The 23519-nt window shown below is 50.9% G+C and overlaps 1 protein-coding gene across 7 annotated transcripts in view; it reads left to right on the forward strand.

The window, feature by feature from the left end:
* Positions 1-16419, forward strand: part of DLG3 (discs large MAGUK scaffold protein 3) — a 54790-nt gene extending 38371 nt beyond the window's left edge. For 4 of the 7 annotated variants that reach the window (XM_025855708.2, XM_073885800.1, XM_073885799.1 and 1 more), the window contains 10 exons: positions 3335-3511; positions 3736-3811; positions 4627-4726; positions 8395-8436; positions 9972-10022; positions 10637-10738; positions 11537-11709; positions 12115-12224; positions 12856-12947; positions 14163-16419. In XM_025855708.2, coding sequence (XP_025711493.2) covers positions 3335-3511; positions 3736-3811; positions 4627-4726; positions 8395-8436; positions 9972-10022; positions 10637-10738; positions 11537-11709; positions 12115-12224; positions 12856-12947; positions 14163-14269 — 1030 coding nt within the window. In that variant the 3' untranslated portion in view covers positions 14270-16419. Of the gene's footprint in view, positions 1-3334; positions 3512-3735; positions 3812-4626; positions 4727-6629; positions 6676-8394; positions 8437-9971; positions 10023-10636; positions 10739-11536; positions 11710-12114; positions 12225-12855; positions 12948-14162 lie in introns of all 7 variants that reach the window. The other 3 variants (XM_073885798.1, XM_025855565.2, XM_073885797.1) reach the window with 3 other exon arrangements.
* Positions 16420-23519: the final 7100 nt, after the last annotated feature.

Consider the following 23519-nt stretch of genomic DNA (forward strand, 5'->3'; position numbering starts at 1 on the left):
CATATTAGATGCTCAAAAATACTTGTTTAATTAATGAATATCCTTAAGAATAGAATGTTGTATCATCTTTAAAAATATTAGTTTTGATGAATAATCAATGATATGGGAAATATTAATGATACAATTTCAAGTGACAACTAAGGTTGCCAAATTGTACATACACAGCATGTTTCCATCTCAGTGAAATCTGTTTTCTGTGTACTTATTACACAGTATTATATAGTATCACAATATGAAGAACAGTTCTGAGTTATATTAAATGTGATTTTTCTGTTTTTAGACTTTATGTTTTTCAAATTATCTATAATGAGCTTATATTAAATTTTAATGAAATTCATGCATATGAATAGTGTAAAATTTCAAATACTATAATAACATGCAAAAAAATTAAACTTTTTCCTATTCTCTTTTCTGGCTCTACAAAGGAAACTGTTTTCAAATATTTTGGCTGTAACAAAAAGAAACAGTAAATCTAAATAGACCTCTGTGTTAGATAAGCTACAAAATAATAGGGATATAGAAAAATTATCAGATAAAAAATTACGTATTTCTGGCAGGAAAGAAACCGTAGAAAAACCTTATAGGAAAGGAAGGGTAGTCATCTATGGACACTGTTTACATAATAATGTAAAATTAAATACGGTTTATCCCCCCAAAATGTGATATAACTAAGTTGGGAGGACAGGGGCAAAAGGATAGGTGAGTGCTATCGAAAACCATTTATCTCAGGGCGCCTGGGGGCTCAGTCGGTTAAGTGTCTGCCTTGGGCTCAGGTCATGATCCCAGGGTCCTGGGATCAGGTCCCGCATCGGGCTCCCTGCTCAGTGGCGAGTCTCCTCCTCCTTCTCCCTCTGTGATCGAGATCTCTCGCTCTCAAATAAATAAGTAAAATTTTTTAAAAAAAGAAAGAAAAACCAATATCTAATGTCTAGAAAAACCAATATCTAATGTCTAAAAGGAAAAAAAATCAACAAATAGCAAGAAGAAGCAGTGATTGTGAAATGTGTTAGAAAAGAAAAAGAAACAGCACAAATATTTGAAAGCAGTTTCTTTTTATGTTGACATATGTTTTTTCAAAGTAAAGTTGTAAAAGGCCTCTGTGCCCGTGGGTAAAAGCAAAGCACACAGCACCGCTGCCGGTGTGCAGTGCTCACTGCTGGCATTCTCGGTGACTGGGATCCACACTTATTTTGTTGTTACTTAGCTCATGGCACATGTGTCTTAATATGGTAAGGTATCTGAAATTCCTCTTGGAAGTGACCTGGCATGTTAGTTTCATTTCAATCTCAGATTTTTAAAAATGACCAGTAATTGGCTTCCTGACATCCAGAGAACATGTTTATATCAACTTGATCATATGTGCTGCAGCTTCTTGCTGCTGTCAGCAAAGGTCAGATATGGTTCTCTGGTGTGCTAGAATATATATTGGATTGTCCCTGGATTGTCACCAGTAAGCTCTCCCTTCCAGTGTTTACAACCTCATCCTAATCTCTCCTAATTCATTTTAACATCTTCCTTCTTCCCTCCCCAAACTAATTTGTACTTAATCCAAGTTCTTTTCTTTTCCCTACTACATTTGTTTTAATCTTTGAAGCCCAGAATGACATTTAGTGTTTCTCATTGTCACTTAGAATAAGGTCTTCACCATGCATATCTTTGTAGGAACATCTGACAGAATGCCTTCCTTGCTTTAGGAAACTCAGTTTTGAATGCAGGGCAAATGCATTCAGCTTTGATCCTGTTGCACAGAGCCAGGAAAGAACCTCTTGGGCAGAGTGCCTCCTTGATCTGCTGGCCCGGCCTCTCTCCTTACTGCTTCAAGTGCATAAGTTGAGGGAGATAAAGGCTTTCTGTCAGAGTTTGGGTATTTTCATTTTCAAATAATCTGATACCGATTTCTTAAGACTTCTGTTTCAAGAAGTTTAAAAAGTAGATGGGTATTTCAACTCTGCACAGTTTTACTGTCTTCTGTATTTCATTTGGGCCTGCACATGGGGAAATAGTGGGTTTTACTTTGCAGCTTCCAGCCGAGCCACAGACCACCGAACTGCAGGTAGAAGTCTAAATCTTGGAACTAGTTCTGGGAAATGGCACTGGGCTGTGTGTGTACAAAGGTGTTAACAGAGAATATAAAAAAGAGAGGCTAGATGGTGAGTAGAAAAATACAAACTTCTCACTGAAATCACCCATTCGCAGTGACTCTATGAGCAGAGATCCAGCGGGTGAGAAAAGTAGACACTTTCATGCAGGTGAGTTTATTCCCGGAAGCAGGGAGCTTTGGTGTGAAGTGCCAGCTTCACCAGAGTCAGAGCCAGCGGTGGGTCCTGAAGGATTTGAGCTTGTAGTTTCGGTTTAAATTTGCCTTCAAATCCACCCCACCCCACTCCACATGATTATCCCGTTACATATGAGGGTGGATTAATGTTCCTAAGGCTCTTTTGATGTGTCACTTCCTTACTCTCAAATCTTCAGGGGCCACTGGATCAGGTATATTCAGGGCCTTCCAAATTTTGCCCCAGACCTTTATTTCCAACCTCAATTTCTAGGACTTCCAGCTACATCCAAGCTGGGCTCTTCCTTTTTCTCAAGCCTGGATGGTATAGCTCCCTTCCCGCCTTTTCCCGCCTTCTCCTTTATCACTCTACTCCGCATGTCTTGTCAGAGGACCTGGCACCATCCTAGGTTAGGTAGGTTTGTGATCTGGGTCACATTATTCTTCCTCCCTGAGCCTCCCTCTCCCTCTGTGTAAGATGAGAGATTAAACTAGGAGACTTCTTTGCAGGGTCCTTTCAACTTTATTATTGTGTGGGTGAATGTCAGATTTAGCTTTTTCCTTAGTTGTCCCAGGACACGGGGTCCTTTTCTCTTTTGTGTCTCTGCAGCATTTACCATTCATTGTTGGAGACTAGTTAACATTTTTATGTCCTGCCTTCAACTACTTTTTGAAGATATGTTTGTAAACTGAGGAAGCCCTTTGGTAGAGCTAACTTGTTTCCCTGGGATGTGCGGGAGGGGAGAGGACTGTTGTGTGTTCTACTTTGGACTTCCACCTTGTGTCTAGATAGAGGCTTCGAGGCATTGGGACTCAGGAAGGATTTTCTCTTATTCCCCTTTTTGGGGAGCCTGGGATGTTCTTTGAGAAGAGGCATATATCTATAACATCGAGACCGAAGGAAGGATGCAGTCTCCTGGAGAATTCCGTCTGGTCTGCTCTGAGGCTGTTGGGTCTGTGCTGACTCTTTGGGTTGGCCTTCCTCTGCCATCCTTTCAAGAGTGCCAGGCTCCTGGCATTTTGGGTCAGGATGATGACTTCATCTTTCGCTGCATGTTTCAGGGCCCTGTTTGATTATGATCGAACTCGGGACAGCTGCCTGCCAAGCCAGGGGCTCAGCTTCTCCTATGGTGACATTCTGCACGTCATTAATGCGTCTGATGATGAGTGGTGGCAGGCGAGACTGGTGACCCCGCATGGAGAAAGCGAGCAAATCGGTGTGATCCCCAGTAAGAAGAGGTGAGTGGTCATGATCTTGAGGCCTTCCCTGCCCTCTTCCTGGTATTGCTTTCTTTTGTACCTATTATACTCTTAAGTTGCTTGAGAGCAATGGATGTGCTCTATCGTTCCTTTTCGGTAGAGTTGGTGCTCAAGACACAGTTATGACTCAGGGAGCCAAAAGGTGGCTGCTGAGACCATGCACTGGCAGTGAGTAACAGGACTCCTCTCTGACTCCAAAACAGGGTGGAAAAGAAAGAAAGAGCTCGATTGAAAACCGTGAAGTTCCATGCCAGGACGGGGATGATTGAGTCTAACAGGGTAAGTGGGGATCCCCAAGGAAATCAGCCAATATGTGAAAAGGAGTAAGAAGCTTGGAGTCTGTCTGCTGGATAAGAGAACTGGGGAGCACAACAAAATATCTCTTTTTCAGGGGGCTGGCTCTGTCCTATCAGAACACTGACTGCTTTTCAGAAAGCAGAGAGAGGGCACTGAAACTCCGTGTCCAGCCTGTACTCCTTCCCCCTGGGTTACTGGCTCTTGAAGATGTGTTGGAATTGGACTGTCTGGAAAGGCTGACTTGTTCCGGGTACATGAAGCCATCTGTGGTTATCTCCCTGGCCGCAGACCCTGTCAGAGCTGTGGGGGACCCTGAACAGAACCTGGCCTTGTTACCCAATGAGGAAGGCCAGCCTCAGATCTCTGACCACCTCCCCTCAGACCAATGAGGCATGAGGGCTCAGTCATTCACCCCTTTTCTTCTGTGAGCTTCGCAGGCCAAAGAACTTCTGGAGCGGTAGAGGGAAGAGAGACACGGAGTAGATGACTCTGTATCAGTGGCACCTTAGGGCATGTGTCCAGGAGGCTACAGTGACCTTTGTCCTTTAGAAAGTGCCAGTGAGTGCTGTGAGTCTGGATTAGGTAGAAACCTCTAACATCCCTACAACATTTTCCTGTAAACATAATTTTCCTCTTACATCAACTTTCATTTAATCTCATAGACTCCATTTGTGAGAGATGGTCTTTTATTTAGCTCACCATTGTCTCCATTTTAGTTTTTCTTGCATGCTTTAAAATCCATTGTTCTGTTTTTTTTTTCTTCTGTCCTTCCCCTCCATCTTCATGTTCTTTCACAGTCGATCAAAACGAAACGTAAAAAGAGTTTCCGCCTCTCTCGAAAGTTTCCATTTTACAAGAGCAAAGAAAACATGGCCCAGGAGAGCAGCATACAGGAACGTAAGTAGCAGCAGGGTACAGAGACAGACTGCCCACAGCCCCGCCCTCTCTTCCTCATTTGCACCTCCCCTTATGAGAAGATGGGGAAAGTGTGTGTGTGTGTGTGTGTGTGTGTGTGTGTGTGTGTGTGCATGCGTGCGCACGCGCGTCTATCCGTCTGTCCATGTGTGCGTGCATGAGTGTGTGTGTGCGCGTGCACCCTTGCTTATTTGCAGTCAGTGTAGAGATTGATCTGCATGGGGGAGACATTGGGTCTCTCTCATCCAGCTGCTCCCTCTGAAAGAATGTTGGAGGCTCTGAGGACCAACTGCTTCCAAGGCTGGTCTACCAGGACATCCCTGGCACTGGTGTTGGGGTGCCAGGCCAAGCTCTGCTGTGGTAGTGATCAGTTCTCAGCCACAGTGTCAGGTTTAGAAGAATGGTTTTTCAAGAGAACCAGGTCAAGGGACTCAGTGTTGCTCTCCTGGCTTCTTCCTCCTGTGTTTTCTTTCCCTTAACTGTACTCATCTGTGTTAAGAGAAGAGCCTTTTCTTCCCTGGACACCTGGAGTTGGACCTGCTTCTTGAATTACACGCATGTGCATATGCACCCAGGATGTCCACACGGCTCCAACAGACTGACTGTCATCCCAGATACAGAGCCAGCCTTCAACATAAAATCCTTCCTGCTTAAAGGAATTGACGTGGAAGGGGGATTACTAACATTGTCTAAATAAAGATTTATTGAAAAACAGTAAATGGTAGGAAAGGCCATAAGCTGACTTTTAAGAACCAATGTAATCTTAAGAAATATTCGTATTCTACCACATGTCTCGGAAATTAACTGCTCTGTTTAAGGTGCACCTTAAACACCAGGTCAAGCTGGTGAAACACTTCTCATATGGCTCATGGTGAACTGTAAGCCTCTTCTCTGCTGCCTCATAAGGAGGGGCCTTGGGGTCCTGGGCTGTTGGGACTGGCAGGAGATTGACTTTGTCTAGGCCAGCCTGATTCATGGTCATGGTCTACGTAGGTCATTGCTGTCTGAAGTGGTAGCTAGTCAATCCAAGGGTGCCTTCATCCAAATGGAGGTTATGGGTACATAATCCTGGGTAGCTCAGTAAGAAGCACCAGCTGCAGCTGGTTCTGCTCGTGAGCAGTGGGAAATGGTCTGAAGGGAGGTCACCACAGTTCACTGGATCAGCCTCAGAATGTCCGTGCTCGATCTAGCCTGGGGAGGGTTCACCGTTGGGTGGCCCAGCTGAGGGGCAGGGGGCTGCCTGTTGGGTGAGAGGTGAAACCGCCTAGTGCTCATTCTCCAGAAGCTGAGCTCGTCCTCTGTGGTCTACACAACTCCGGTCAGCTTTGAAGGCCATACCGGACACTGCATGAAGCTTTCCCTGAAGGGTCTGGACAGAGTGAGTCAGTATTAGGCAAAAGCTCCTTGGGATGATGATAATTCTGCCTGCTCTTTGGTGCACCCTCACAGGGAAATGGTGATTACAGGGGCAGAGCAGAGACCTGGGCTCTGTAAGTACAAATTCAGCCAAAGCAGGTACTCTAAGCCTTGGAAAGTCTACCTAGTCTGTCCTGTTGGGCTGTAGACTGTAGACCACCTCAGAAAGGTAGTCTGCTCCAAGGCCCTCTGGCAGCAAGTGGGGCAGGATGAAGTATCCGTATCTTATTGGATCTGGGGCATTCTTTCTGTAGCAAAGTTCTTAACCTCACTATAATTATAGGTCTTCATAGTATTTCATACTTCTGTCACTAATGCTTACCTGGCTCTGTATTCTTCCTTCCCCTTGTCCTTTTTCTCTGTTTTCTCTTTTGTCCCAATTCTTTCCCTCCCTCCCTCCCTCCCTCCCTCCCTCCCTCCCTCCCTCCCTCTTTCCCTCTCTCTTTGTCCTTGCTGTCTGTGAAATCAGGACTTCCCTGGGTTAAGTGACGATTATTATGGAGCAAAGAACCTGAGTAAGTCAAACTTACACACCACTAACTATTTCTGGCATGAGTGGAGATGCTGGGGTTGGGGGTGTAGGGAACGTGGGTGAGGGCAAAGGGTGAGGGGAGGACAGTGTTGTGAGGACTCTGACACCACAGCAGGAGGAGGAACAAGTGGCTCTGAATGTCACACTTTTGTTCTGGATCCCTGGTACCCTAATAAAAGGCTATCATTCACATCTGTATTTTCCTTTTGTACCTTGAAGGGATGGGGAGCCATCTTGGGGCCCCGCCTTAGAAATGAGGTAGGCAAGACGTACTTCTCCAAGGGTGACCACTCAGCTCATCTCTAGCCTGTTGTTGAGGGGAGGGGTGCCCACTGGTTGGCTTCTTCTCCTAGCGACATAGCACTAAAGAATTGGGCTTAAGAATGAGCAGTTTTGGTCTAACTAGGGGCAAGAGTACTGTGAAGCCCTTTACCCATCATGCATCTGGGACATCCCAGCAGGTCCAGGGGCCTCAGGAAAAGCCGTGGGCTGGCTTTCCACAGAGCATCTTTAAGGGGCTGAGCTGGTGGGGGAGGGTCTCAGCGGCATTTATGGACCATATATACATTTATATCTAGTGCCTTAGGTCAGGAAAACTCTGACCTGTTCTCTCTGGAAAATAATTCTACAGTGAAAAATGAAGGGACCGAGAGGACAGCACCTTAGTGTCCCCTCTGTGCACGTACACGTGGCTGTGCCAGGAGGTTCTGTCAGCATATACTCTCCTTCAATAAGTAATAAAGGCATGAAAGTAAAGGAGCTTCCTCAGGGGATTGCTCAGGAACTAGCCTTGGTTGGCGACTCATCCAGTCCTTCCTACGGGGGCCACAGCATATCACAGTCTGGAACAGTGTCATCTTGGCTGAAACGAGCAGTGTCTCTGTCCATCGTTTGTTGTGTTCATGTTTCATCTTCATTTGCTTGTCTTGGGAGCGGTGGCCTTTGTTTGGGCCATACTGCACCTTGTGCTTCCTTTGAGCATGGCGGCCATGCCCACACTCAGATGCAGGCAAGTCCCAGTGATCTGAGACAGGACGGTTGTCTTGGCCTCCCAGTGTTCTGTGTTTGTGGTCTCTGTGTTTTGACACGTCTGTCCGATTGTGGTTGGAGGAGCATCCTCCCTCACCACTGAGGCCAAGCTAGGAGGAGGAGGAGGCTAGATGATAGCGGAGCCAGGTCGGTCCCACCGAACGGTCAGAGCCTCATTCCCTGGTGACAGCTCAGCATACCCAGTGCTTAGCCTCTTAGTTCTAGAGCACCGCACAAATCTGTACATCGGGGATTCTGTCTGGGGGAGGGAATTCAAGAGGAGCCCGGTCCCCTGGACTCGTCTTTGCTACTGTCACTGCCCTTCCTTTCCTGTTGTTAGCCTTGGGAGATGCATTTTGAGATAGGATTTGGAAACCATCCAAGTCCGTTGTTTTGATTCAGATGAAGAGGATGCTGCCGAAGAATGGAAGGCTTGTAGTGTACAGGGAGGGCCTTGGCAGACCGAGAATGCTCTGGGGACAAGTATGAGGTGGCCAGGGGCTCAGGGTTGGAGCTCTGCCTCCCAGCTGGTAGCCTGGACGTGGCAGGCCTCCTGTGGCCTGACTTGGTTGGCAGCTCGGTGTCTTGCCTCCTGGAGGAAATGAGTTTTGTGCCGCGTGTGACCTCTCAGTGGTGTGTTCTGAATCGGAGTCTCTTTCTTGTTGGCTTGCAGAGGGAGTGACATCCAACACCAGTGACAGCGAAAGCAGTTCCAGTAAGTGTGTGTCATTCTCCCCCATGTCGTGTGGCTCCACCGTGTGTCCCAGCCATCCTCATTCCCGCGTTGCATGGCTGCCATTTCTGTTCAGAGGCTAGTGCTTCGTTTAGCCATGTGCACTTGGAGATCCTGGAAATGCTGTGGCCATTTTGTCCTGACGGGGTGGGGTTTAGGCCATGAATTAAAAGGAGAGTATAAGGCCTGCCCTTCTGGCCAGGACCTGACTTAAAGCCGTCCCTGGGGCCTCGGGAAGGGTGAGCTGCCAGTGAGTAAATCCCTGCCATGGGCATCCTGGGCTGTAAATGCTGCCAGTTTGACAGATTTGCTTAGAGACCAAAAGACAAATGGCTCCTGTGGGCTGTTGTCCTGAATTGCCTTTCTGGGTCTCTAGGACCCCCCCCCCCCCCGGGTTAAGGCTCGGTGTCTTTGTCTTTTTGCTGGGTTAAGTGATCCGGTAACTGCCCAGGTTTCCTTCAGAGATCCTGTGACCAAGCCAGAGAAGACACAGTTGGAACCCCACGAACTTCAGGAGCCCTGGCCTCTCGGGAGCTGTGGCTAGATGTCTTGTACAATCTGCCCACGAGTCTTAGGCTCAGAGGAAGCCTGTGAGCAAGCATCCTGGGGCTTGATGCAAATATTGCTGCCTTCCCCAGCATTGCTGTCAGCCCCTTGGGGGCCTCCAGGCACCCAGAACCAAGTGGCTTGGTGACTATTTTAGGAAAAGTTCATCACTGTTTATTTGTTTTCCCAAGATTTTATTTATTTATTTGACAGAGAGATAGAGAGCACAAGTAGGCAGAGTGGCAAGCGGAGGGAGAGGGAGCAGCAGGCTGTCCGATGAGCAGGGAGCCCGACGCGGGTCTCGATCCCAGGACCCCGGGATCCTGACCTGAGCTGAAGGCAGCCGCTTCACCGACTGAGCCACCCGGGCACCCCAAGTTCATCACTGTTAGGATGTATGGAGCTCTACCATGAGGAGAGAACAGGGCTCAGCATTGCTCTTAAAGGGGACTGGGGACCTTAGCCCAGCCTTGAGCCACTTATCTGGAGATTTCTTCCAGGGCAGGGGGGATAGGTAGACCCTTAAGAGCGCAAAGTTAGCTTGCATGAGTGCCCTGACTCCCCTGCTTGCAGATTAGGGGACGTGGGCAATATTTCTGGACCAGTTGAAGCTTCCCTGTGATTCTTACCAGAGCAAGAAGGGTAATTGAGCACAGTTGACTGTTACCTATAAGAAAAGTTCCTGAGAAATGAGGGTGGCTTTTGGTGGAGGCTTCATGGCTTCTGGGTCATGTCCCTTTGGTCAGCGATATTTTGCTGAATGAGAGGACTCCTGTCCCAGGGGTGGTGAAGGGCTTCCTGTGCTTTCTTGCCAGTGGGTAGCAGACAGGCCCACAGGGCAGGTGGTAGCAAGTACCACATTGACAAGGCTATTTTCTGGCAGAGGTGGGGCCGAGGGGGGTGTTGTAGGGGGACCAGGACACAGGGAGGCAGATTACAAAGTGCTAACATGTCTCCCTTTTTTGTTGCAGAAGGACAAGAGGATGCAATTTTGTCATATGAGCCAGTGACACGGCAAGAAAGTAAGCCCCCTTCTGAGAGTCTTGCCTTCAAGCTGGTCTCGTGGTCGTGGCGCCCAGCGCAGTGGTTGGCCGTGTGGGCGGAGGGAAGCGCGTGGGGGAGTACGAAGGTGGGGCCCATCGCATGTCCACCCCTGGGCGTCTCCTCCTCTCCTGCGTCTTCCTCTTGTTGTAGAAAATGGGGAAGGAAACCCAGTGTGCACCCCTCACCATACCATTGTTGCTGCCTGGTGCCTTTCAGAGGATAGGACAGGTTAACAAAGAGGGCAAGGGTCAGTCTCAGTGGGTGTGACCGCTTCCAAAAGAAAGGTCCCGGTCCCTCCCTGTAGAGGCTCCTCAGGAAAAAACCTTGCTTAGCTGCTGGTGCCCATGCAGAGATTTCTCCTGAATCTGTTGGAAGGGGAGATGCTTCTGATTTCAGACTTGCCCTGGACTTAGATATTTTCAAATTAAAGGCTCTTTGATGTCTTTGTAGTTAAAAGCCAGGGAATGGCCACAGACACTCTGCCCTGTCTGAGTGGCGGCTCCAGAGCCGCGGTGTTCTAGGCAGACTTGGAGGTCGAAGAGGCCGTCCGGTGGGAGGCCTCGCTCACGACCTCCATGCTCTCTTTCTCCAGTTCACTATGCAAGGCCTGTGATCATCCTGGGCCCAATGAAGGACAGAGTCAACGATGACCTGATCTCGGAGTTCCCGCACAAATTTGGATCCTGTGTGCCACGTAAGAGCCCAGGAAGGTTTTGGGAGGGAGGCGTTAGTGCCCTGGGAACAATTACTCTGATGTTCTGTGGAAAGGATGTGGGGCCAAGTACTAGGGTTCTCTGGGAACAGGGTCTAGTGCTCCGGAAGAGATTAGGCAGCAGTAGATTCCCACAGGGCTGATGGGGTTGAGAGGCCTAAGCCATCAGGCTGGCCTGCTTCCTCCCTTGGAGAGAAGTTTTGAGTGGTGATGGTCGGGAAGGATTGGACTAATGGGGGGTCTGGTCCAAGTGGTGTCGGCACGGCCCCGTGGACAGCTTGTTAGGTTCGCTGGCTCCTGTGCCACATTTGGCATCTTCTGCCAGGTTTTGGCCCAGGAAACCCTACCTTTCTGGTCCGGTTTAAACTAAAGCAAATAGCTCCCTGTGTGTGAACCCTGGTGGTTACAGGAGAAGTAGGCAAGGGCTCCTGGGTGGCTCAGATGGTTGGGCGTCTGCCTTCGGCTCAGGTCGTGGTCCCGGGGTCCTGGGATCGAGTCCCACATCGGGCTCCCTGCTCCTTGGGAGCCTGTCTCTCCCTCTGCTTCTCTCTCTCTCTCTCTCCCCGCCTCTGTCTCTCATGAATGAATGAATAAAATCTTAAAAAAAAAAAAAAAAGAGAAGTAGGCAAGACACACTTCTTTCAGCTACTCTCCCCCGCCACTCACCTGGAAAATACTGGCGTGGCCCCGGGGCCCAGGTGAGAGAGGAACCGGTCATCTCTTTTGGCCTGGGGCAGGTCATTGTCCTTGGGCCACACAGCATTTCCTTTCTCCCTTCAGATACCACTCGGCCTCGGCGTGATAATGAGGTAGATGGACAAGACTACCACTTCGTGGTCTCCCGAGAACAGATGGAGAAGGATATTCAGGACAACAAGTTCATCGAAGCAGGCCAATTTAATGATAATCTCTATGGGACCAGCATCCAGTCGGTGCGGGCAGTTGCAGAGAGGGTAAGAGAGGAGATGGCCCTGCTAAATACAACTGTCAAAGGAAAACCCGGAATGTCCCCACTGATATTCCATTAGGGTCCGCCTCCTCCTGGCACAGGGCCTATCAAGCGGCACGCCGGCTCTGCGTGTTCCCAGCCCCTGGATGGAGGTGGCTGTGTCTCCTCCACACAGCTCACCCCAGCGTGTCACCGACACGCATAGGGACCCCTCTGCAGATGTGGCCTTTTCTGGCTAGTAGGAGCAAAATGTGGGCCCTGGGTGTCTCAGCAATAGAATCTTCTAGGCCTCTCTGGGTGACCCTGGGTTCCCCCTCTCTGGGCAGGTGTTTGGGTTGCTGCTGGGTACATGCTTGGGGCTGGGTAGACAGGGACTGGGTGGGTTGATAACAACTCTTTGCCTTTTCAGGGCAAGCACTGCATCTTAGATGTTTCTGGCAATGCTATCAAGAGGCTGCAGCAAGCACAACTTTACCCCATTGCCATTTTCATCAAGCCCAAGTCCATTGAAGCGCTTATGTAAGTATTTGCGAGCCTCAGACGCTCCCAGCTAGGAGAGGGCCCTGGAAAGGAACAAGAAAATAAACTGATTTGTCGGGCAGGGGTAAGACCCCATGGAAGCTCCAAGGCAAGTCTGCACCCCAGCTGGTCCCCGAGGGTTCCTTCTGCTTTGAGTGCCTGCGCTTGTATTCTAGTTGCCCTTTGTAAACCTGGCAAGTTTGGGGAAGATGTTGAGCCATGGGCCACTGCTGCTCTCATAGGGCAGCTGAGCAGATTTTCAGGGAGCCTGGGAGCAATCCTTTATGTTAATCAAAATATAGGATCCAGGGGTACCTGGGTGGCTCAGTCAGTTGAGCGTCCAACTCTTGGTTTCGGCTCAGGTCGTGGTCCCAGAGTCGTGAGATTGAGCTCCGCTTCGGGCTCCGCGCTCAGCGGGGAGTCTGCTGGAGATTCTCCGTCTGCCCCCTGCCCCCTGCCTGTGTGCTCTCTAAAATAAATAAATAAATCTTTAAAACAAAAGATTCTCTCTCCTTCTGCACCTGCCCACCCCTCCCCCCACCCGGAGCTCATGCGCTCTCTCTCTCTCAAAAAAAAAAAAAAAAACACATAAATCCAGTTTGGTACCATTTTTCCTCCCCGTCTTTGGCAGGGAAATGAACCGACGGCAGACATATGAACAAGCAAATAAGATCTATGACAAAGCCATGAAACTGGAGCAGGAGTTTGGAGAATACTTCACAGGTAAGAAGCCCTGCTGCCCGGCTCGGGTAACATGGGATCAGCCAGACACCTCTAAGTGTCTCCAAAAGGCTTAGGTACCCAGCACAGAGTTTCTGGACGCTTTGGAGGTCAGACCTTTGCAGAATACTCAAGCTCCTTCCATCCAGTGTTTAGCCAGTTTGTAGTATCAACCACCACCGCCAACCGCTGCCTTGGATCATTTTGTTCATCTTGTCTTCATAGTCCTACCAGATTAGAGGCTCCCTATGTTACTTTGCTTCTCTCCCTCCCAACTCCTCCTCCCAGTGTAGTACTCGGTTGTGCGTGTTCTAGGTGCCGAATCCATGTTTGTTGATGACGATGATTCCTCAGTGGGGTGTTCAAGTTGTCTGTCAGTGTGTGTGCGTGTGTGTATATGGCCACCTATTTTAGAAGGTCAGTTCCTAAAAGGTTGTTAAAATTTCTCTGTAGTATGTTGCTTACCTTTAAAGTGCAGTCACAGGGAGGTGGGGGGGGTGGGCTGGATGGGGGCTCTTGTTGGGTTGAGCACTGGGTGTTGTATGTAAGTGACGAATCACTCGGTTCTACTCCTGAAACCAATATTACCCTATAGGTTAACTAATTAGAATTTAAAGAAAAAAATTGAAAAAAAATAAAGCACAGTGACATTTATGTGCAGGTTGGTGCTGAGTAAACCCCAGCTGCTGGTGCCACCAGGTGAAGTAGGGAAAGGATACGTAACCATACTCTCAGAGCTTGGGTTTCGGACCTTCCCTTTACTGTTACGTCCGTGCCCTCGTTTTCCGGGCTGACCTCTGACATAGAGCAGATGTGGTGGCCCCGGGAGCACTGCCTCCTGCTAGAAACCGTTTCTTTCGGTTCTTTCTCTGGATAACTGGGATTTTCCAAATCTTCTACTGAGGCTGTTTACAATGACCAGCTGCTGGCCTCATGGCTGCCAAGAGCAGCATGAGCCTCGAGGTCTGGCATCTAATGGGTGCTCAATAAACATTTTTTGAACAATCTGTTTTCTCGTTCATTGCCACTTAGTCTCACTGTCTCGGCAAGTTGACGTTGGGCCGTGGGCTGAGAGCACCTGCCAGTTTCCCTTGTTGCCCTAGGCTGTGCGGGCATCTCTGCCAGGCTGAGCTGGGGGCCTGGGGTCAGGGCAGTCTGGACTGCCGGGTTGGGGTGCTGTGGAGCACATTAATAATTCTGTTTTCCTCTTCACTTTAGCCATTGTACAGGGTGACTCACTGGAAGAGATTTACAACAAGATCAAACAAATCATCGAGGACCAGTCTGGGCACTACATTTGGGTCCCATCCCCTGAAAAACTCTGAAGAATCCCCACCAAGCACTCTCTTGTGAACAGAAGACATCAAGTCCCTCTTCCCTCCTCCCTCTTCAGTCCTGTCCCCACCAGGAGAACAAATGACTACTGTTCTTGTCCCCTTTTTTAGATATGTCCCAAAAATTGAGTTTTCTAGTCCTGTTCTGTTTTTTTAAATTTTCATCTTGTTTTAGTTTATTTTTTGGGATGATGCCATCTCACTCATCACGTGACTGTGCCCATTCCTGCATGGACCTTTCCCAAGCGCTAGCACAGGTGCAAATCCATCAGAGTCATTGTTTTCATAAAAACCAAGCAGAAGCGAAGAGACGAGAGGAGGACTGCCGGAAAGCCAGGCTCTGGACAGCTGCACGGCTTGTGAAGTGAGCTCGGTGTGCCGCGTGCCGAGATGCCCCCGGGCATTTCTGCTTCTCACGCTGCCGTCACGCAGCGCTGACCGGTGCAACGTATGGCGACAGAAAGTATCTTATTTATATATAGATATATATATGTAATTTATATAAAATATATAGAAATTATTATATATATATATTATACACTCTCATATAATATATATATATTCACACACATTTGGACTAGAAAATCTATGGAGACTTCATCAATGGTACTGTGTTATTAGAGAAATGCTTTAATTTTCATATTCCAATCAGATGGCATCTTATATCCCAGCTGGTTGGGGAGGGATCGAAAGTGGTAGTAAGTGCTGTACCAAGGGCACTCGCGTTTGGTCATTCTCTTGAAAGCTGAGGTTGTCTCTAGGTCGGGGTCAGCGAGCGGGCTTTTTCTCTGGGGGCGAGAGGGTTGGGGACGGGACCCCGAAGCAGCTGCCGCCCGGGAGGCACAGTCAGTCCCGGGTGCAGAAAGCGAGAGAATGGCTAACAGTGCTCCAGATTAAATTGCCTATTGTTTTCTGCCACCCGATGTGTCTGCATGAGAGGTTTCCTTTTTGTTCATTTTTAAGCTGCTGTTAAACCAAAACCATGTTGTGCTACCGTGTCAGCCTTTTCATTATTCCAAATTTTACTTTTACTATTTAAGTGAATGCGTAGAATCCAATTTGACAAGTGTTTTAAAGGCTCATGACGTTGTGGAGGAGCCGGGCCTTGTGATAGAGTAGGTGCGCCCGGTGTGGCCGTCCAATCAGCGGAGGGGACGCGGGGGCTGCCGGGAGCCGAGAGCGGGAGCTGGGGCTCTGCTCCGCAGTGGGTCCCTTTGCTCCCCGGGCTGGGGCCGCACCCGACCCCCCAGAGGTCCCTCCGTGGGGCACAGCACCAGGGACAGGGAGTCACTTGCCTTCCGGCTCTGCGCTGGGACGGTGGCACCGCCCTGGGCCTGGCCAGCCGTGTGATGGGAAGTTGGCTTTGGGTTTTTTTCCGCAGCTGCTCCATACGCCCTACCCCAGCGCCCGCACCAACAGCTGGTAGCTTACTGTTGCTTCAGGAAGAGCGTGGATTCCAAGGCCGTCCGCGTGGCCCGTGGAGCTAAGATTCCCTTGCTGGTGAGACCTGAAACCGTGCTGGTTTTTCCCAGTCAGAAGGCAGTGACTGCGGTCGGGGGAGTCTCTTCTCTGACCACAAGTGCAGGTGGCAGGTGTGGCTCGGGGCCCGCCCCGCCCCCACCGGGCTCTTTTTGAAGCCACCGTGCCTCCCTCAGCCCACGACGGGCCTGACACAGGGGAGAAGAGCGTGGACACGCCTGGCCCTGGGCTTGAGTCCACGGTTTCCCAGCCCACGGCGGTGGGACCGGTGGCGCACGATGCCATGTCAAAGGCGCTTTGAGTGCTACCAGCCAAGTTTAGGAAATCTGTTAACAGTTCTCCTACCAGCATAATGAGGCTATAACTGCACAGTGTGGGGCACAGAATGAGGGGAAAGAAAGGGCAGCAGCTTTACCTGGGCAGTACACTGGATTGAAGGCAAAGAGGGATGACGTGATGGCCGATGGTGACTCTGGTGAGGAGGGGGGTGAGTGGGGAGTGTTGATTTCCCTGATGTTAAGTCATGTACTCTGAGTGATGCTCAACCCTCTGCCCCTCCCAGGGAAGGAAATCAAGATTCAAAGTAAGCATGACACTAGTTGGTTTACCAGTGTTCCTTCCAAGGAGACATATATTTTTTAATAAATGATAGTTGCAATGAACTGAGTGTGGCTCAGAGGCCTTCTTCGTGGGGTCGAGAAGGGAGGGTGGGGGCACAGTCGTGGGAAGAAGTCTCAAAACTTCGGGGTCCGAAAGACTACCCAGCGGCGCCAGAGCGGCTCAGGCGGTGAAGCATCCGACTCTTGACTTTGGCTCAGGTCATGACCTCGGGGTCGGGCGATCAGGCCCGACCTCAGGCTCCACGCTCAGTGCAGAGTGTACTTGTCCCTCCGCCTCTGCTTCTGCCCCCCCCTCCCCATCCCTCCACTTGCCCTCGCCCGCATGCTCGCTCTCTCTCAAAAATAAAATCTTCAAAAAAGACTCTCCTTAGTGACCATCTGCTGACTGACTCTGCTGTTCTTCTGGACGGTTTCAGACCACTGTGCTTGTACCGGGTCCTTCGTGAAAGCTATATGCTTGGTCTTCCACTACGGCCCCCAAACACTGCCTCACGGCACCAGCCAGGTGAGAGGCGTGTCCATATTCTCCGTGGCAAGATGCTGACATTCCCGCAAAGGTACACAAGCTGGGAGACGCCTACTGCCGCAAGGGTGTTTGTTAAGGAGAAAGCAGGGGCCCAACTCGCAGCGGGGAGCTGAGTGATGAATGTGGCGGCGGCCGAGCTGGCCTGCTGGCTCCCCGTGTTTCCAGAAACCACTGAGAGCTCAGGGCAAAACGGGGGAGCCAGGCCCAGGCTAGGCCCCAGGTGGCAGGCCCCCTGAAGAGAGGTGCGCCGAGAGCAGGCGCGCGTGACCTGGCTGATGGCATCGCAGCTTCTGGGGACCAGCCTGCGGAGCCACGGCCGTGACTGCGCTCAAGAGCCATGGCTGCTCAGAAGCCCTGGCTGGTGTGGGCTGAGCCACGGGCCCGAGGCTCCTCCTGACCTGTTCGTCGTGGCGCTTGATTCCTTTGCCCCGTTCTCTCATTTGCTAGAAGGCAGCCCGACAGGAGGGAGTCCCCAGAATGCTCCTTGAGGGCCTAAGGGCATCCAGCTCCCAAGGGCAAAGGGAGCAAAGAGCCGGCCCTGTCCCCCCACCGCCGTGAGGCGCAGTCTGTCTTGGCAGCTGCCCTTCCTCACACTGGAGGCTCAGCTGGAGAAAAGTCGGCCACAGGGGGAAGCCACTGAGCAACTCAAACACCCAAGGTAGACAAACCACTGCCCCCCCCCGCCCAGTTCTGCTGTGACCAGTTGGCCAGAGCCCCATCTCCCCCCCGGGGGTCGGGGTCGGGCTGTCTCCCCAGCTCCGCTGCGCTTTCTTCAGCTCCGAGCGGCCTTGCGTGAAAACCTTCCTCGGGTGATATGATGACAAAAAAGTTGTGTCCAGCTACAGACGGCCAACCTCCTGGTGAGGCGAAAGTGCGGCTACAAATTACCTAATGAAGGCAAAAGCTTTGTGCAAACGGCGCGCTCCGGGCCGAAGCTGACAGATCAGGATGCAGAGGAGAGGGGGCAGCCGAGCAGCAGGCCTGGGGGGTAGGGGGGCAAGGCTCAGGCTCAAGCAAAGGACGGGACTGAAGGGACACCGGGCTTGAGCTGAAAGGCCACGGGGCCCTTTCCACAGGGACAGCGCTCGCCTGGTGCCAAGCCCTGGAAGCCCAGGGTGTCAGGAAGACTTGCAGAAGTGCAAACCATGAGGGTCGAAGCTGGGGAGAAGCGCACCAAGCTGTCTGGGCCCCGGCAGGATCCGTTCGGCGTCTGCATTCCCAAGCTCGGCCCTTCAGGCCTGTTCCCTCCCAGCAGTTCGTGGCCTCGGTTCCATCCGGCCTTGTATCCGCCCAGTCAGTGCCCTGGCACCTCTAGGACCTTCTGTCACCGCACACAGAACTTCCCCAAGGGCAAATCCCACACGTGGAAAAGCCCCTCCCCCCACTTATATGGAAGCACCCGGGGTCCTCCCCAGCGAGGCCCCGGCTGCGTCTTCCTCCGCAGAGCCGAGCCCGCGGTCGCCGTGTCATCCGCCTGCGGGGCCTGCCCCCGCCCCACCGCCCGCACCCCAAGCGCAAGGGTCCCTGTACCTCCAAGGACCCGGGGTGGGGTGGGGGGCTCGAGAACAAGGATTCACACCTGCCTGCGGGGCGCGTGCCGGACGGTGTTGTCCTCACTGGCCTTGCCGAACCCACAGCCGTGCTCCACGTAGCCCACAGAACCGGCCACTGACGCTGTCCGCCTCCCATGGGGCCCTGCTACCCGCGGGGAAAAGCTCAAGCCCCGTAGCGTGGCCCTTCTGCCACCAGGCCTTGGCCCGTGTCCCCTGCCTCGCCTCTTGCCGCGTCCAGCCGCCCCAGCCCGGGACACCACAGCCCCGTGGTTTTGCTCACGCCTCTTTTCCTGCCCATTGCTGCCTCCCCATCTTGCTTACCCGCAAGACTCCTCTTAGTATTTTTAAGCGCCCGGGTGGCTCCATCGGGTGAGCGGCTGCCTTCGGCTCAGGTCGTGATCCCGGGGTCCTGGGATCGAGCCCGGCGTCGGGCTCCCTGCTCGGCGGGGAGCCTGCTTCTCCCTCTCCCACTCCCCCACTCATGTGCCCCCTCTCTCCCTCCTGCCTCTTAGGTCGCCTCGACTGTCCCTTCCTTGGCGCCGGGAGACCCTGTCCCAGACCTTTCGGCGTCACAACAGCTGACCTTCATTTTGTACTTGCTGTGTGACAGGCACCATGCTAAGGGCTTTACCCATTTTCCTCCACCTAGTGCCCCAAACCGCCCTGTGACAGGGGTGCTCATGTTCTCCCCTTTCCCAGAAGAGGAAACGGAGGCCCAAGGAGGCCACACAGCTCGTAAGGGGCAGAGCCGAGTCAAACACGGCTTGTGGAGCTGCAGTAGTTGTGCCCCGAAGTGCTACGCCTGCCCCCTCGCACTCGGCCACACTTGAAACGGTTTATGGCCCTTATCTCTTTTCGTCTGCCTCAAAAAAAAAAAAAAAAAGATTTTATTTATTTATTTTGACCGCGAGAAAGAGACTGCAAGAGAGGGAACACAAGCAGGGGGAGTGGGAGAGGGATAAGCAGGCTTCCCGCCGAGCAGAGAGCCCGATGCGGGGCTCGATCCCAGGACCCCGGGATCATGACCTGAGCCGAAGGCAGACGCTTAACGACTGAGCCCCCCAGGCGCCCCTCACTTTTTGTCTTCGTGTCCTTGACTCCTCTCTGAGGGTACAAACTGTGTCTTAGTGGTCTGCATATCCGCAGCACGTGGTAGGTGCGCCACAAAAGACAAGGGCCGCGCTCGCCTTTGGCTCCTCCTCGGTGGGAAGAGATTTGACCGGGCCCAAACCTGAGGTATGAATTTTCTTTTCTGTTTTAGGGAGAGCTTCCGCTCTGAAGTGCCTGCAACTTCCCCTGGGATCTTGCTCCATCAGTTATGACTCCTTTTCATCTCCAGCCACTTCCTCTCCTTTAGCTCCTTCCCCCGCTTTTCACTCTGCTGTCCTCTCACCAAGAAGTGAACAGCGTCCCTGCTCTGCAACCACTTATTGACGATCCGCGTGTTCATTCAACACGCTTACTGAGTGGCGGAAGGCTCTCAAGGTCAGCCACCGCCTCCCGAGCGTGGCGTTCAAAGACCCCTTTCTGAGCCTCGACGTTGTAGCCGGATGAAGATGCCACATCCCTGCTCTCACCATCGATGTCATTTCTCTCTGGACCACTCTGGCTTCTCCTTGACTTCCTCGCTCACTCTTCTCCCACCTCCTAAGCACCACCATTCTCCGAGTCACCTAGGCCCCAAACCTGATTTCTCTCCTTTGGGCATCGCCTCCAACCTCTTACCAACACATGTTGATTCTTTACGCTATCTGTTCAGTTTGGTCCTTTGGTTTCATCATCACTGCCAGTACCCTCGTGATAGCAAGAGCTGCAGCTTGATGAGCGCCTAGTGACAGGTTGTCGTGCCTGACGCTAAAAATACAATGGCGAGTCAAAGAACGGTCCCTGCTCTCAAGGACCTTGTAGTCTGGTTGGGGGAGGGCGACAAAGAAGGCAGTGACTTAAGTGTATAATTACACATTACGCCAAATGCTACGAAGGACATACATGGGATGCAGCAACGGAGGATAATGTAATGAGAGGACCTGCTTAAGAGAAGGTGCCCCGGAAAGGCTTCCCGGAGGAGGTGATGTTCAGGTTGAGACTTGTAAGGTCAGCAGGATCAGACTGGTGGAGGAGCGGGGGCAGGATGTGGTAGAAGGAAGGATTTACCGCCCTCCACTGGCCCCAATCTGCTCATCCAGGATTATGTCCTGATGTTTGTTTCTCTACCAACCAGCCTAGACTATTTGCCTTTTTACCCGTGAGCTGGGCTTTTGTCTGGCGTGTGTCCAGTCCCCGCGTCTATGAAACCCTTCGGGCTGCGGCTCAGTTGCCATTTTCCATGAGGACGTCACTGGTCACTCCAGAAGAGCTTTCCCCTTGCTGTCTTTTGCACCACTCCAGCAGGTTCGATGGAACTCACCCTGTTCTTCCTTGCACGGTAGCTAGCTGCCCATTATGTCCTCTCCAGCTAGACAAAAGGCTTCTGGAAGTCGGGGGTTGCGTCTGGTATCTTTGCGTCCCTCGCAGCAGCTAACATGTGCCAGATGCTCAATAAATGATTGCAGAGGGAACTTCCTCTTTCTGGACCTCACTATCTTAATCTAAAACATGAGGAAGTTGCACGGATGAGTTCTAAGGCCTCTCCTATTAGTGATGATAAAAGAGAATTCTGAAGGACGTGCACTGTGAATCCACAAAAAGAAAGTGCGTGCCTTTTGCGAATTTTCGGTTCAAAAAAAACCCCCAAAGGGACAGTGAGGCAGATGCCAGAGGTTTAAATACAGCTGCCGAAGAGCATGGCTCATGAGCGCGTTAGGTTTCTGCACAATTAACCATTACACACAGACAGAGGCCAGGTACCTGCTGTGAGAGAGCAAAGGATCCAGGAGACATGCGTGGACTAGAACAGGGGAAATGTCCCTTCCCCAGCTGGGAAGAGGAGTAGGATTCCAGGACAGCTTAAAAAAAAAAAAAAAAAAGGGAAATGTCACAGAACAGGGTACAGATTCTGATTACTTACAGCTGGACAAAGAAATGGTGCTAGGAAAAGAGCGTGGACACGCCAAACGGGCCACTCAATGCCCTCATGAGGAGGGTTCAGGTCCCCCACAGTGGCAGACAGCAGTATCTGGTGGGATTTCTGGGTGACAGCTATCTGAGAGGAGTGTGAGGGAGGTGTGGGGGTGACCACACGCGAGAACTCCAACCGGGAGGTATGGAGACCATCCCAGGCAAGGGCCTACCGGCTCTGTTTTGCGGTTGGAAGCAATTCCGTGGCTTTGTGTTCGTTACACTAAATGCAAGCTTTTCAACGGTTGACTTTTCTTGAAGAAGTGAAAAGGTTTGCAAACAACCTCTCTCTTCTGGCTTACCAGAGAGGTTGAGGTATTCCTAGGCAGACTGAGGGGGAAAATGAAAAAAAAGAGAAGTAAGGAAGGAAGGAAGGAGGGAAAGAAAGAAAGAAGAAAGAAAGAAAGAAAGAAAGAAAGAAAGAAAGAAAGAAAGAAAGAAAGAAAGAAAAAGAAAGAAAGAAAGAAACAAACAAAGAAACAAAGAAAGAAACAAAGAAAGAAAGAAAAAAAAGAAAGAAAGACCAGGAGGTAAAGGTTCAAAGATCCTAAAATGGCCAACAGGGAAAACCTCCCTGCTGTTAAGTAGAGGAATGTCAAAGGAGGAGACAACGGGCTACTAGGGTCCAACCCCGTTGGAAGTGAACTGGATAATTCTGGAGAAGAGATGACAAACAATAGGGAAGGTAGAAGGGAATAAAATCCACAGTCAAGGGGCGCCTGGGTGGCTCGGTCGGTTAAGCATCTGCCTTCGGCTCAGGTCGTGATCCCAGGGTCCTGGGATCGGGCCCCACTTGGGGCTCCCTGCTCTGCGGGGAACCTGCTTCTCCGCCCCCACTCCCCCTGCTTGTTCTCCCTCTTACTCTGACAAATAAATAAATAAAATCTTAAAAAAAAATAAATAGGGGCGCCTGGGTGGCTCAGTTGGTTAAGCGACTGCCTTCGGCTCCGGTCATGATCCCAGGGTCCTGGGATCGAGCCCCGCATCGGGCTCCCTGCTCAGCGGGGAGTCTACTTCTCCTTCTCCCACTCCCCCTGCTTGTGTTCCCTCTCTCTCTGTCTCTCTCTCTCTCTGTCAATTAAATAAATAAAATCTTAAAAGAAATAAAAAAATAAATACAATATTTTATTTTATATTTATATAAAATATTTAAGTAATCTCTACACCCAACTCGGGGCTCAAACTCACAACCCCGAGATCAAGCGTTGCATGCTCTACTGACTGAGCCAGCCAGGTGCCCCTCACCTTCCTCCACCTCTTAATCGAACAGGTGTCCCCCCTGTAGGGGTGAGGAGCCCCACCCACCAAAGGAGACATGGAGACCATCTCCGAGGACTATGAGGTTGTGTGCAGGAAATTCAAGGACTTGGGAGACCACGTGGTGTTTTCTTTTCTTCTTACAAAAGAAAACTGGTACTTTGGAAAAGAAAAGAATACGGAATGTGGAAGATGAAATGGCTGCCTATAGAGATGGAATTTTAGAATAGGATTTGTCCGGACCATAGTTAAGAATACTAGACTGCTGGGCTCTTGGCTTCGAACAGAGTTCTCTACGATAACTAAAAAAAAAAAAAAAAAAAAAAAAAATGTGTTTTCCCAGAGCCTTGCTCATCTGATAAAGAGAACTTGAAATTGAAAATGGAGGGGAAAGCAGAAAAATGCCCTGATAATATTATAAAATCAATGACTATGGATGCCATCAGATACGACAAGAACACTACTGTGAGAGGTGCCCATTCAGTCACAGAAGAATGCATCTGCGAAAAGAGTCAGAAATCGGGGCACCTGGGTGGCTCAGTCAGGCGAGCGTCCGACTCTTGGGTTCGGCTCAAGTCATGATCTCAGGGCCATGGGATCGAGCCCCGCGCCGGGCTCCGGGCTCCGCAGGGAGTGGGCTTGGGATTCTCTCTCTCCCTCTCCCTCTGCCCCTCCCCCTGCTCTCTCTCTCTCTCAAATAAATAAATCTTAAAAATAAAGAAGGCTGGCCTTGAGAATGGGGGTCAGGT

The sequence above is a fragment of the Callorhinus ursinus genome, unplaced genomic scaffold (genome assembly GCF_003265705.2).
Source record: "Callorhinus ursinus isolate GAN/ISIS: 27379988/994484 unplaced genomic scaffold, GSC_fseal_2.0 scaffold66, whole genome shotgun sequence".
NCBI lineage: Eukaryota > Metazoa > Chordata > Mammalia > Carnivora > Otariidae > Callorhinus > Callorhinus ursinus.